We start from the raw sequence: 13,799 nt of genomic DNA on the forward strand, positions 1-13,799 counted from the left end.
ATAAAGTAAACCCACATAAATCACCAGAATTTCTATGCATGACCAACAAAGCTCAGCAGCAAGAGATAGAAAGAGAAATTTCATTTAAAGTAACAGTAGACAATATAAAATACTTGGGAGTATACCTGCCAAGACAAACCCAGGAACTCTATGAACACAATTACAAAACACTTTTCACACAAATAAAATCAGATCTACATAATTGGAAAAATATAAATTGCTCATGGATAGGATGAGCTAATATAATAAAAATGACAATTCTACCTAAATTAATTTACCTATTCAGTGCCATACCAATCAGACTACCAAAAAATTATTTTATAGAGCTAGAAAAAATAGTAACAAAATTCATCTGGAAAAACAAAAGGTCAAGAATATCAAGGGAATTAATGAAAAAATTGCACAGGAAGGTGGGCTAGCCATACCAAATTTGAAGCTATATTATAAAGCGGCAGTCATCAAAATGACTTGGTACTGACTAAGAAATAGAGTGGTGGATCAATGGAATAGGTTAGGCACAGGAGACACAGTTGTAAATTACTATAGTAATCTACTGTTTGATAAACCCAAAGATTCCTACTTCTGGGATAGGAACTCACTATTTGACAAAAACTTCTGGGAAAACTGGAAGATAGTATGGCAGAAACTAGAAATAGACCAACATTTTACACCTTATACAAAAATAAGGTTAAAATGGGTTCAAGATTTAGACATAAAGGGTGATACCATAGATAAATTAGGAGAGGAAGGAATAGTTTATCTCTCAGATCTATGGAGAAGAAAACAATTTATGTTCAAACAAAAGATAGAGAATATTATGAAAAGCAAGATAGAAGACTTTGATTACCTTAAATTAAAAAGCTTTTGTACAAACAGAAGCAATGCAGCCAAAATCAGAAGGAAGGCAGAAAACTGGGAAACAATTTTTACAGCCAGCATTTCTGATAAATGCCTCATTTCTAAAATATATTGGGAACTAAATCAATTCATAAGAATCCAAGTTGTTCCCCAATTGAGAAATGGTCAAAGCATATGAACAGGCAGTTTTCTGATGAAGAAGTCAAAATTATCTATTGCCATATGAAAAAATGCTCTAAATCACTATTGATCAGAGAAATGCAAATTAAAACAACTCTGAGGTACCACCTCACACATATCAGATTGGCTAATATGACAAAAAAGTAAAATAATAAATGTTGGAGAAGCCGTGGAAAAATTGGAACACTAATGCATTGTTGGTGGAGCTGTGAAGTGATCCAACCATTATGGAGAGCAATTTGGAAGTATTTCCAAAGGACTATGGGACTGTTCATACCCTTTGACCCAGCGGTGCCCCTGCTAGGTCTGTATCCTAAAGAGACCATAGAAAAGGGAAAAGGACCCACATGTACAAAAATATTTATAGCACCTCTCTTTGTGGTAGCAAAGAATTGGAAATCGAGGGGATGCCCATCAATAGGGGAATGGCTAAACAAATTGTGATATATGAATGTAATGGAATACTATTGTGCTGTAAGAAAAGATGAGTAGGAGGAGTTCAGAGAAACCTGGAAGGACTTATATTAACTGATGCTGATTGAGAGGAGCAGAACCAGGAAAACATTGTACACAGTAACAGCAACATTGTTTGATGAACAATGGGGATAGACTTGGCTCTTCTCGGCAGTGCAACAATCCAAAACAGTTTCTAAGAACTTGTGACAGAAAATATTCTCAACATCCAGAAAAAAGAACTGTGGATTATGAATGCAGATTGAATCATACTGTTTCTACTTTTGGACTGTTTTTTTTTGTTGTTGTTTGAGGTTTTTCCTTTATACTCTGATTCTTCTTTCACAAGATGACTAATGTAGAAATATGTTTGATGTGACTGTACATATACAACCTATATCACACTGCTTTCCATCTTGGGGAAGAGGGAGGGAAGGGAGGGGGAGGAGAAAAGTAAAATTTGGAACTAAAAATCCAGTGTAAACAAATGTTGAAAACTATCCTTATATGTAATATGTAACTGGAAAATAATAAGATTAAATTTTTTTAAAACTAGGTATAGGACTTTATATTTATTGCTATTAAGTTTCTCCTTGGATTTGCTCCATTTTTCTAGGTTGTTGAGATTGTTTTTGGATCTTAGACTTTTCATTCAATGAGTCAGCTGGCCCTTAAGGTTGGTCATTTAGACTTTTTTTAGGGTTTAGTTGCATTTATGGGTGCTCTCTCCATCATATTACTTGTAAGAAGGATTTAAAACTCATTTTCCCATCCCTACTACCTGCTATATAGGTGCTTCAAATCAAGTCACTTGTATCCCAGGAATAATCGGTCAAAAATAGAAATAGCCTTATAATATTGGGTTTTAAAGAAATTAGTCTTATTTATTCAGTCTTCCTTTTTTTGTTTGAATTAAAAAACACTGAGATGGCTCTGTAGCTAGGGTACTGAGGAGGGCCATATTGGGGAATGAAGATTATATGAAAACAAAGTATAATAATATTTTAAAAAAGAATTATTATAAGAAAAATGCTGGTACTATTCTTTCATGGATAGTTTCAAGAACAAACCTCTCTGGTAAGAAACATTTGAATATAAATCTCTTACTCTTCTTTCAAGGACCTATGAATTTCAGAACTGCTATGTGCTAATAAATAGACTTTTTTCTTGGACTAAATGTAACCTTTTATCATTTCTATAAAGGAGACAAACTCCTGGGACAAAGAGAGGAGCAATGGGTTTCATGGTAGGGAAACACATTTGGAACGGGCCAACATTCCTATATGAGCTATGGAAGACTAATGTCCTGTCAAGGCTCTACTCCTCAAGGGCTGACAAAGAGTGGATGAAACTAAGATAACCTTATCACTTATCAGGTCACTTAGAAACATCACTTCACTTCAATAAAATTGCTTTCACTGTTCATCTGCCTCTTGATAGGGTGTGGGTTCTTACAAGTGAACTTTAAAAGCCTTTTTTTATATAACTATTTCAATATAATTTGTTTCCTTTGTAATCTTATGTGTTTTATCTTGTGTATTCAAAAATATTATTCTCAGAAAGGATCCATAGGTTTCATCAGACTGATAAATGGGTTCATGACACAAGAATGACTAAGAGCCCTATCCTAGGGTCAACAGGAGTCCAGGAGGGAGCCATATTCATTTTGGGCACTCCCAGTCCTCATTAGCTACTTTATGGCAACAGTAGGATTTTATTAAGAACTTATTCTGGGCAAGGCATTGTGCTAGGAACAGGGGAAACAAAGATAACAATTGATCCAGTTCCTGTTCCAAAGGATCTTGCAATATAACAGGGAAGGGAACCACATGTCATGTGCACAAATAAGTTTGTTGTGGTATAAAATTTAGTAAGAGCAATGGAGGTATTCAGTCAAAGAAGACTTGACTCTAAGAAGACTTGAGGAGGAGATATGACAGATCTAGTCTATGGGCCCAGGGACTGCATGATTTCAGGGACCCAGTTATTCTGTATAATATATCACTGGCAGACAGTCAGACTATGGTGATACATTGAACTAAAGTGATCTTTTTTTTTCTTTTTTTTTTCAGGGCAATGGGGGTTAAGTGACTTGCCCAGGGTCACACAGCTAGTAAGTGTCTGAGGCTGGGTTTGAACTAAGGTCCTCCTGAATCCAAGGCTGGTGCCTTATCCACTGCGCCACCTAGCTGCCCCCAAACTAAAGTGATCTTAAAACTGGGTCTTTTTCCTGAAAAAATTTTCTTCCTTTGTCTTTGCCAATGGACTAGAAAAGCAAGAGGAAGATCAAATAACAATTTTCAGCTTTCTGAATTATGACAGCAATACAAATGATAAGGGTGAGAAAAAAATCAAGTGGACCTTAAGAATAACTGTTAGATTCAGTATTCAATATGTAATAGACAAAATCATAGAAAAGGCTGAAATGGAAAAAAGGGCAAAATAAATAATCAAACAGCCTCACAAGTCAAGAAAGGGTTTGCTACTATAGAACATTTTCCACTACTTAATTGAAATGTAGATTCCTTCATAGAGGTAATGGAAGTTCTGTTCCTGTCAATCCACAAGGGCTCATGGACAATGTGAATAAGGGAACTGAACAAATATCTTATGTCATGGTTGGGAAACATGATAGTATAGTGGAAAGAGCACTGGATTTTGAGGCAGAAGACCTAAGAGCAAATCCTGCGCTTTCTCCTTGCCATTTGTGTGACCTTGGGTAAGTCACTAACCCTCTGTGGGCCCTGGTTCCTCATCTGTTAAATGAAGGGGTAGGACTAGATGGCCTCTGAGGTCCCTCAAAATACATAAGTCTATAGTATGAAATATTGAATAAGAAAGTGTTTTATGAATGTAAAATGCTAAGGAAATGGGAGTTGTTATTGTATCATGGTGATACCAATGCAAAGAACACAGAATAAAACACTTAAAAAAATCAAACAAACAGAAACAACCCACCCAAGACCAAGTCAGACAACAACAACAAATGTCAGAAAAGTGAATTGGGATAAAATTGGTGATGAAGGTATATTTCTTCGGAGAACTCTTTTTTTTTCTTTTTTTGGCGGGGCAATGAGGATTAAGTGACTTGCCCAGGGTCACATAGGTAGTAAGTATCAAGTGTCTGAGGCCAGATTTGAACTCAGGTCCTCCTGAATCCAGGGCTGGTGCTTTATCCACTGTGCCACCCAGCTGCCCACTTTAGAGAACTCTTTACATCTTTCTGATTAAAAGAAAGTAGCACCTCACTCAAAAGTTCTGAGCAAAGGGCTGCCTAGTCTACTCTGTGGTGATAAAGAAAAATAGGGCAGATGTTGACAGGTATTTACACATAGGAACAAAAGCCTCATGAGTATTACTTTCTTTTCTTCCTAGAATGCATTGAGTGTGCTCATGATATTAAGAAAACAAAATACCTTTTCAATTGTTAGGTTCTTCTGAGAAAATTTAATATACCTCCTGAGGAAGAACTAGAGAAGAGACACTTTATTACCACTCCTAGTTGCCAGGACCCTTGTTGGGAAAGAAGATAAGCAGGTGACTATGGATGGAGTAGGAGAGAAAAATGAGAAAGGCTGAGTAGAGAGATGGGTAAAGTCCTTTGGTGATTGACAATGAGGCCATGAGTACTAAAGGCAATAACCATAGCTTCATATGTGGAATTCAGGACAAGTGAAAAAGAAGCTAAATCAGAAGCTAAAAGGGACCTCAGAGGTGATATAGTCCACTCTCCACATTATACATATGAAAAAACTTTGTCCCAGGGAGGTTAAGTGACTTGCCCAACATTATATAAGTAAGCATAGAGATGGGATTGGAATCTGGTTCTGAGAACCAACCCAAAGGTCCCTCAGAATTCTGTTTATTTCTTTTCTGGTTCCTACCAGTTTAATTGAGTATATTTTACGTGCCTTTTGACTTCCTTTCCAAGCACTAGCAGGTCACAGAATACATTTATCATGTTATCTTTGTGTCAAAGATTTGGAGAATTTTAGAAATGGAAAGAAACTCAGAAAGAAGCCAGTTCAATCTATTCATTCTACAAGGGAACAATGGTGAGCCAAAGAAATTAAGTGATTCACTCTTGGTTGCACAGCTCATTGTGGAGAGCCAAAATTAGACTCTTAATTTCCAGTCTAGTAAGCATGTTTTCCATTGTATCATAATCTCCTATGAGTGTTTTTTTTTTAAAAAAAACCATCATTCTTACAGTACATTAACACCCTAGTATTTTAATTAAACAAACAATTCTCAAGTACCTGTTATCTGCAAAACTAAGGGCTGCGAGCATGGTCCTCTGCTTTAATGGAACTTACTGTCTAACAGGAAGACAAGACCTGCACATGAATAATAAAAATAGGATATAAACCGCATAGAAGAGGTACAAGTAGTAGGAGAGTCCAGAAGATCAAGATGTCACTTGTAGTTGGGGTTGGCAGGCAGGGCAGGGGTGGGGGGGAGGGTGAAGGTGAGAAGAGGATTAAGAAAAACTTCATGGAGAAAATGGTATTTGAAATGAGCCTTGGAAGACACATAGACTTTCAATCGTCAAATAGAGACTACATTGTAGGCATGAGCAAAGTTAGGAAAATGAAATTTGGAGAATGCTGAGCAGTGCAATTTGTCCAGAACCTTAAAGATGTGAAGGGGAATAGTGTAAGAGAAGACTGGAAACAGAATATTGAGGGTACCCAGTGCTAAAGTAAAGGAGTCACTTTTCTTGTAGCCTCTGAACAACAAAAAATGTTCTTAGTATTATTGTTCATGTATAGTCATTGGTATAGTCATTTAGATTAAAAACTGGCTCATGGGGCGGCTAGGTGGCACAGTGGATAAAGCACTGGCCCTGGATTCAGGAGTACCTGAGTTCAAATCTGGCCTCAGACACTTAACACTTACTAGCTGTGTGACCCTGGGCAAGTCACTTAACCCCAATTGCCTCACTAAAAAAAACCACAAACAAACAAACAAAAAAAAAAACTGGCTCATTCTGACTGCATTGCTAGCCACAGGAAAGAATATATACAAAAAATGTTGTGTCCCAAAGCCCATCCTTCAGTAAAAGAGACTCTATATGTGAATACTCATAAAAGAAAGAGCAATGAGGACATAAAGGTCCAGAAGTCTCAGCCCAATGAAGACAGATTGTCCCATGACTTCTTAGACTGAACTTTGTGGTGCAGTGGACAGATTTAAATCATGGACCTAGAGTCAAGAAGACCTGAGTTCAGATCCTGCCTTAAACACTGACTAGCTATGTGACCTCTGGGCAAGTCATTTAACCTTTGTTTGCCTCAGTTTCCTTATCTGTAAAATGGGGGGGGGGATAATGTCACCTACTTTCCAGGATTGCTTTAAGGATCAAATGAGATAATATTTGTAAGGTACTTTTCAAACCTTGGAGTGCTATAAAAATGCTAGCTATTGTTAGTAATAGTGATCCTAATGAACTCTATAAGTTATTTTTATTTTTGCTATATCAGCATCTGTTTTACTGGATGATTTTATGGTTATTGAATATTGACTAAAGTTTATAAGAAAGAAATGATCAAGTCCCAAATTTAGTTCTTAAGCAAATCCTTTTTTGGTGAAGGATAATTATTTGTTGGTCTGGATCTGTGATTTAATAGGTATATGGAGCTTTTAATGAAAAACTTCTTACTACTCATGCAGGTTAACCATAGCAAAGGATTTAGAATCTTGGAGAATTGCTTCCAGAACCAAGGAGTTCAATTTAGACATAAGTGGTCTCTCAGTCAATAGGGATCAGAGTTGGGACTTGAACCTAGTGCTTCCTGACTTGGAGGTTGGCCACACTGCTTCTGCATAATTATTATAATTATTTTTTAAGTAAAACCTTATCCCTTGATTAGAGATGTAAATACAGAAGGGGTTAACTGAGCATGAGTTATTGCAGTGAAATATGAGTATATATGTGAAATTTTAATATGACATTTATATAAATTCAATTATACATTATCTTTTACTCCTGGGCATTAATTCACTTAGGAAATGCAAAACATCTTAATAAATGTACTTAGTTTCAAGAATGGAAATTTAAAGAGGACCCTAATTAATTGATTTGCTAATTATTCTTTCCTGCTGAGGGTATTTGCCTGTGTTGGGTCTTTATCTGTGACACAAACACAGATTGGGATGATGGGTGGCTTACCATTTCCTAAAAGGTTTGGTGGCAATATTATTGGTACCAGATTAGAGATGCCTGATCTCAAGGTCATGGGGTGCTAGTTTTCATAAGATGACCAGTATTGTGAATCCTGGATGTTAGATCATCAAATGAGATAATATTTGCAAAAGCACTGAGCACAGTGCTTAGCACATAGCAGGTGCTGTTAAAATGCTCATTCCCTTCCTTTCCTCTGTGCTGGTGGGGCTGCAGCTGACTTAGGGTAAGTAGGGGCAAATCCTATTTTCAGATGAATTTTCCACAACCTTGTCATCACTTGAGGCAAATGCCCCTGATAGAATTCTGTGTCTTGCTGATGTTATAGGTCTTATTTTGGTAATGAATCCTTTGGGTAGCATCCACATTGGGTCTGCCTTATTCTGTGTTACAGAGAAATGTCTTGTAATAAAGTTCTAGTAGAACAAGGAAGGAAGTGTGTGTGTGTGTGTATGTGTGTGTAGCAAGAGCTCACAAATCATTCCTAGATCCTCCTGGGTGTTGCTGTTTGTCCTTCATTCTCAAAGAGGACCATGACATTGGGATGATGACATGACTTGCAGTGAATTGGATTTAAGTGAGGGAGGGCTGTGCAAGGTTAGCAACCTCACTCTCTACTCCAGAGGCATCTGGGTCCAATAACAAGATATATATCAAGATGACTGGAAATGGTCCCAGATGTTTAAGGCAATTGCAGTTAAGTGACTTGCCCAGGGTGACACAGCTAGTAAGTGTCTGAGGTGAGATTTGAACTCAGGTCCTCCTGATTCCAGGGCTAGTGCTTTATCTACTGTGCCACCTAGCTGTCCTAGATAGCTTCTGGGTAGTCCCTGATGAAGGAATAAAATTGTTGCTTTAATGATTGGAAGTTCTGTGACTACTCAGAGATTAGCTATGCACAGTGAAGTCCCAATATGGACTTATGCATGCAGTTCCTCGTGTGCATATTATAGACCTAGAATGGGCCCTAGGACATACTCTCTTTCAAGATTTCCCCATTGAAGTCACACTTGACTACCTGGGCCTGATTCTTATAGAGATTACATCATCTTCAGGGCAAGGACACAGTAAACCCCCTACATATTCTGTTTGCTGAAATCCTGCAATATCCGGGATTTACAGTACAGAACATCTTATAAAAACTAGTACCACATGACCTTGATGCATACATTTCTTACATGGTAGCCATCCTATTAACACCAAACCTTTGAGGAAATGGTAAGCTGCCTCTCGTTCTAGGTTGTGTCAGTGTCACAGATAAAGACCCAAGAACCTCTCTCCAACTGCAAGGAGGAGAAATCAGGCTAACTAGTGATGTAGAGCAATCACCTCTTCTTACCTGCAAAACTGTACTGGAAAGTAAATTGGAAAGTTTACAGACATAACAGACAGAATATTAAAAACTGTAACATGAAATCACCCTGTTTAAATGCAATTCTGAAAGAACTTTGAATAACTTACTTTCAAAATGGGGGTCTGTGCGAAGTTCCTCTGGTTTCACAAAGTACTTGATGAAGATGTACAGGAGTAAAATAATAAGGAAGATGATACCAAGAGCAGCGGAGGCCACGCTACTAAAGAAAAACCTGAGAGAAGGAAGCAAAAATGACAAACAAAAACTCCAAAACAAGCCAAACTTTGTCCTGTGGCTAAACATAAATACAAGTAGAGTTTGACAAACATGTACTCAGCACATTAAAGGCCATGACTAGGGCACAGAAAAATTAATACCCGATGTATTTCCCCTTAGCTCAGAAGACCAAGTTTCCCACTCTTGCCAACTCAAGGCTGTGCATGCCTTCACTGTGTTCCGAGACATTCATTCCACATCAGTCACATTTTAAAAGGTTCATTTTCAAGCCCAGTGACCACTCTTCTTGTTCTGAACTCTGTCGTTCCATAGACCCAACTGGTCTTTCCCTTCCCAGTTCTCTAGGAATTTATGATATGTTCTTATAGACAGCACATAGTAGGGTTCATAGTGGCCCTTCTTATGCTATCACATATGGGAGCCACCGAGTGGTTCTGAGTGACCTTTGTCTTTGTACAAACTAAATGTTTTTTTGGAAACAGTGGGCACATCCCTCTGTGTTTTTGCCAGATCCAAATCTAGACTCAATGAAGTTTGTTTTCAGGATGTCTTCTTCTATCAGTAGAAAGGAGGATCAGATGGTTGAAAGAAAGCTCAAAAACTGCAATCTCCAAACAGGAAGTGCCTCAACTCTCTTGGCTCTTAGAAGACAACACAAGTCCTAAAAAGGATGAAATTTTCATAGACATTCACAATAATCCTATCCAGTGGTATGTTGTCCTTTGTGAGGAAACTCTTTAATAAAAGACAAAAAACAGGCAAGCAACCACTTCTGTCCAAAATATTCTTTAAATGATCAATAGGAATAAGGCTAATTCCTTTTAAAAACTTTTGGTTGAGAGGAAAAGGAAAAAAAAAACCTTTCCAGAAGTAGGTAGATGTTACAAAATGATGAGCTTGGTTGAATAAATCCTTTCCATATCCAGTAGCATTTTTTTAGACAGAGGGTGGGAAGCCTGGAGGAGTATCAGGAGAAAGAATAGAAGCACCATATGCTAGTAACTTAGTTGCCCTGGTAACCAGATTCTGATTGGAAGGTGAGGTCACAGGGAGTTGCAACCTACTTCTGTCTGTGTTCTTTGGGATTTAGCAACCAATAAAATTAAATCCCAAGGTCTCCTTTAAAGGGACTGGAATAAAGAGGAAGGAGCAAAAAGCTGAAGCAAAGACTCAGTGTGCAGAATCCCCAATTTCTGGAAATAAGAGATAAGTGTAGAGCTAAGGGTGGAGGAGGACTGAGGCCTGAAGCTGACCATGGTTGTGTTGTGAGGGAGGAACAAGAGTAAGCAAAGGGTGAGAACAATAAAGGGAGAGGATGCTAGGATGCAAGAAAAGCTCTGGGAGAGTTTCAAGAAGGAGTCAGTGGTCCAAAGTATCAAATGCCTCAGAGAGACTGAAGAGAGTAATGCCTACAAGTAGAGATACTGGTAATTGGAAAGGAAGGGGATACTTGGTGACCTTTGAGAATGCAGTTCTGGAAGTCATAGGAATGAGAGCTATATTCTATGGATGGGATTCTGGAGAAAAGCAAAGTACAATGATAATGGATAGGCAGGTTTCCAAAGTACTTTGCTCACAGAATTTCATTTGATCCTCACAACAACCTGGTGAAGTAGGCACTACTGATAAGGAAACTGAGGCTCAGGGAGGTGTATAGGAGGAATTTGAACCTTAGGTCTTCCTAACTTCAAGTCCATCCATTATTCCAAACTGCCTTCCAAGGTAGTGACTCCATGCATTGGAGGAGTAGGAGGCTCTCTAAATGATCTCATTTGAGGTGGCCATATGAGACCATTGTCTATGATAAAAATCTGTCCTCTCTAAGGTGCCACTGCTCTTTGTTCACCAAGTTCAGAATCACTGTAGGGCTGGTTGGGATGGCAGGACTGTTGCCACCAATGGAAAAAAATTGTCTCCCATGCCTTTATGAGTCATGTGGCATAGCTGCTGATGCTTGAACTATCTGGCATCAGCTTGTCTCAAACATACTAGTTTGTTGTGAAGGAAGTGTTTTACAAAACAATAAAGATCCTGGAAGCATGAGTTGTTACCATTGTTCCTGGTAGGTCAAAAATCAATGGCTCTGGGCATATCAGGTTTGGGGTGAGCTACACACTTTAATCCACTCCCTTCAGATGTCATAGGGGAATTTGACTTCTGAAGAGTCTAGGGCTGCTCACTTGGGAAAAATACAAGAAGACATATAAACTCCATCTTATGGTAATACACAGTAACTACAAGTGTATAATTACAGTGAATGCTGCAGATATAATTCATATATGCTCCCATGTGTCATCAGATGAAGATTGGTTGAAGGAACTAAAAATTTTTAGCTTAGAAGAAGACTTATTGGTGAGGGAGGATGAGGGAATGATGGTTGTCTGCAGTTGAAGGGTTTTTCCTGTACAAAAAGGGTTAGATTTAATTCTGTCTCACTGGGGAGGAAGATTTAAGACCAATAGTTGGAAGAGTAAAGTGAAACAGATTTGGGCTCAGTATAAGGAACTCTAACATTAGAGTACTCCCGATATGTTATGAGTTGACTCAGGAGGCAATGTACCATATTTCTGAGGGTCTTCAAACAAGAGATGGATGAATGCTTTTAAGTCTGTTGTAGCAGGTGTTTGTGATTTGCATAGTGTTTGGACTAAATGCCTGATATTAAAAAGAAATGAAAAAAACATTAATCCTGGAAAATCAGCTCATGGGGTCTGACTTAAAAAGGGAAGAAGATCAGCAAGCTGTGGGATGCAGATGATGTCAGAAAAGAGGGAGAGGTATCCAGACTCAGTGTGTCCCCAGATAGGAGAATATGAAAGCTGTTATATTGGAAATAGGGCAGTTAAAGACTCATGTACAGGAGTTCAAATCTGGCCTCATATGCTTACTAGCTATGTGACCCTGGGCAAATCACTTCACCCTGTTTGCTTCAGTTTTCTCATTTATAAAATGAGCCAGAGAAGGAAATGGCAAACCACTCCAGTATATCCACCAAGAAAACCCCAAATGGAGTCACAAAGAATTGAGCATGACCGAACAACATACTGGAAATAAACATATATTTTCCAAACTTTTAAAAATGAGAAAAATATGACTCCCACTCCAAAAACCATGATGTTGAACCCCAACAATTAAACAGAAGAGTTTATGAACAATTAGGAAGAAAGGCAGAAATTACTAGAATCTAGCATAAGTTTACTAAAAATGTCATGTCAAATTAGCTTCCTTTCTTTTCATTATAGGGCTTCTGGAATGGTAGTTGGGGGGGAGGGGGGGGTTGAAGGTGGGAAGGCTGCAGCTCCAGACACAATATGGCTTGATTACAGCCTTTGCAATGAACAAAATTTCATAGAATCACAAAACCTGAGAGTTGAAAAGTACTTTAGTGGTTACTTACTCCAATCTCCTACTCAATACAGTAATTTATAATGTCATCCAACCACTGTTTGTTTATATTTACAGTGCTAGGCAGCTCAATACTTCACAAGGCAGCCTATTCCATTTTTGGACAGTTGTATTGGTTAGGAAGTCTCATCTCTCTCCCTCAGGATGTCTAGTTTTCTTCAAAACTCAGCTCAAGCACCACTTTCTATGTGAACCCTCTTCTGATCCTCCAGATGCTAGTGCCTTCCCCCACAAAATAGCTCTCTTTCACATGATAGTGCTTTAAGCATTTGAAGATGACAACTAAGTGCCCTGTAACTCTTCTCTAGGTGAAACCTTCAAATTTATAGGTTTTAGAGCTAGAAGAGAATTTAGAGAACATCTAGTCAATTGTCCTCATTTTACAAAGAAAGAGATAAGGGCCAGAGAAATTGAACAACTAGCTTAAGGTCACAACATTTGTTGTTGTTGTTGTTGTCATTGTTGTTTAGTCTTTTTCACTTGTGTCTGACTCTTCATGACCCCATTGGGGGTTTTCTTGGCAAAGATCCTAAAGTGGTTTGCCATTTCCTTCTCTAGCTCATTTCATAGAGAAAAGGTCAAAAGACTTGCCTAGGGTCACACAGCTAGTAAGTGTCTGAGGCCAGATTTGAACTCCTAAAATAAGTCTTCCTGATTTCAAGCCCAGTGCTCTATCCACTGTGCCACCTAGCTACCATAAAATTAACAAATCATTAAAGCTGGGATTAGATCTGAGGTTTTATAATTCCAAATTAACAATTCCTCCCACTGTATCAGCCAGTCTTAAAGTAAGATGCCAGATTCCTTACAATTTTAATTATTCTCTTCTGGGTGAAATTTAGTTTGTCAGCGTCCTTATCCTTCTTAAAGTAGAGTACCCAGAACTGGACACAATATTCTAGAAGTAATCTAATCGGTACAAATCAAGTGCCTGCATCATCTGAATTAATCTCTTACTTCTCAGTTATCTACACCTAAGGGTAGCTGGCTGAAAATCAGAGGTTTATGTTACCCTGATTGGCACCACTATTAGCAGATAACAGCTTCTAGAAATGTAGTCATAATACCTAGGATGAAATAACCAGCTTCCAGTGAGTGTATCTTGCAAATCCAACCTATTTCTGCAAT

General features: G+C 38.2%; 1 protein-coding gene across 1 annotated transcript in view; it reads right to left on the minus strand.

Moving 5' to 3' along the window:
- Window positions 1-13,799, minus strand: part of LOC122748873 (palmitoyltransferase ZDHHC11-like) — a 141,524-nt gene that overhangs the window by 68,524 nt on the left and 59,201 nt on the right. The window contains exon 6 of the mRNA XM_043994894.1: window positions 9,137-9,261. Coding sequence (XP_043850829.1) covers window positions 9,137-9,261 — 125 coding nt within the window. The remainder of the gene's footprint in view (window positions 1-9,136; window positions 9,262-13,799) is intronic.

The sequence above is a fragment of the Dromiciops gliroides genome, chromosome 1 (assembly GCF_019393635.1).
Source record: "Dromiciops gliroides isolate mDroGli1 chromosome 1, mDroGli1.pri, whole genome shotgun sequence".
NCBI lineage: Eukaryota > Metazoa > Chordata > Mammalia > Microbiotheria > Microbiotheriidae > Dromiciops > Dromiciops gliroides.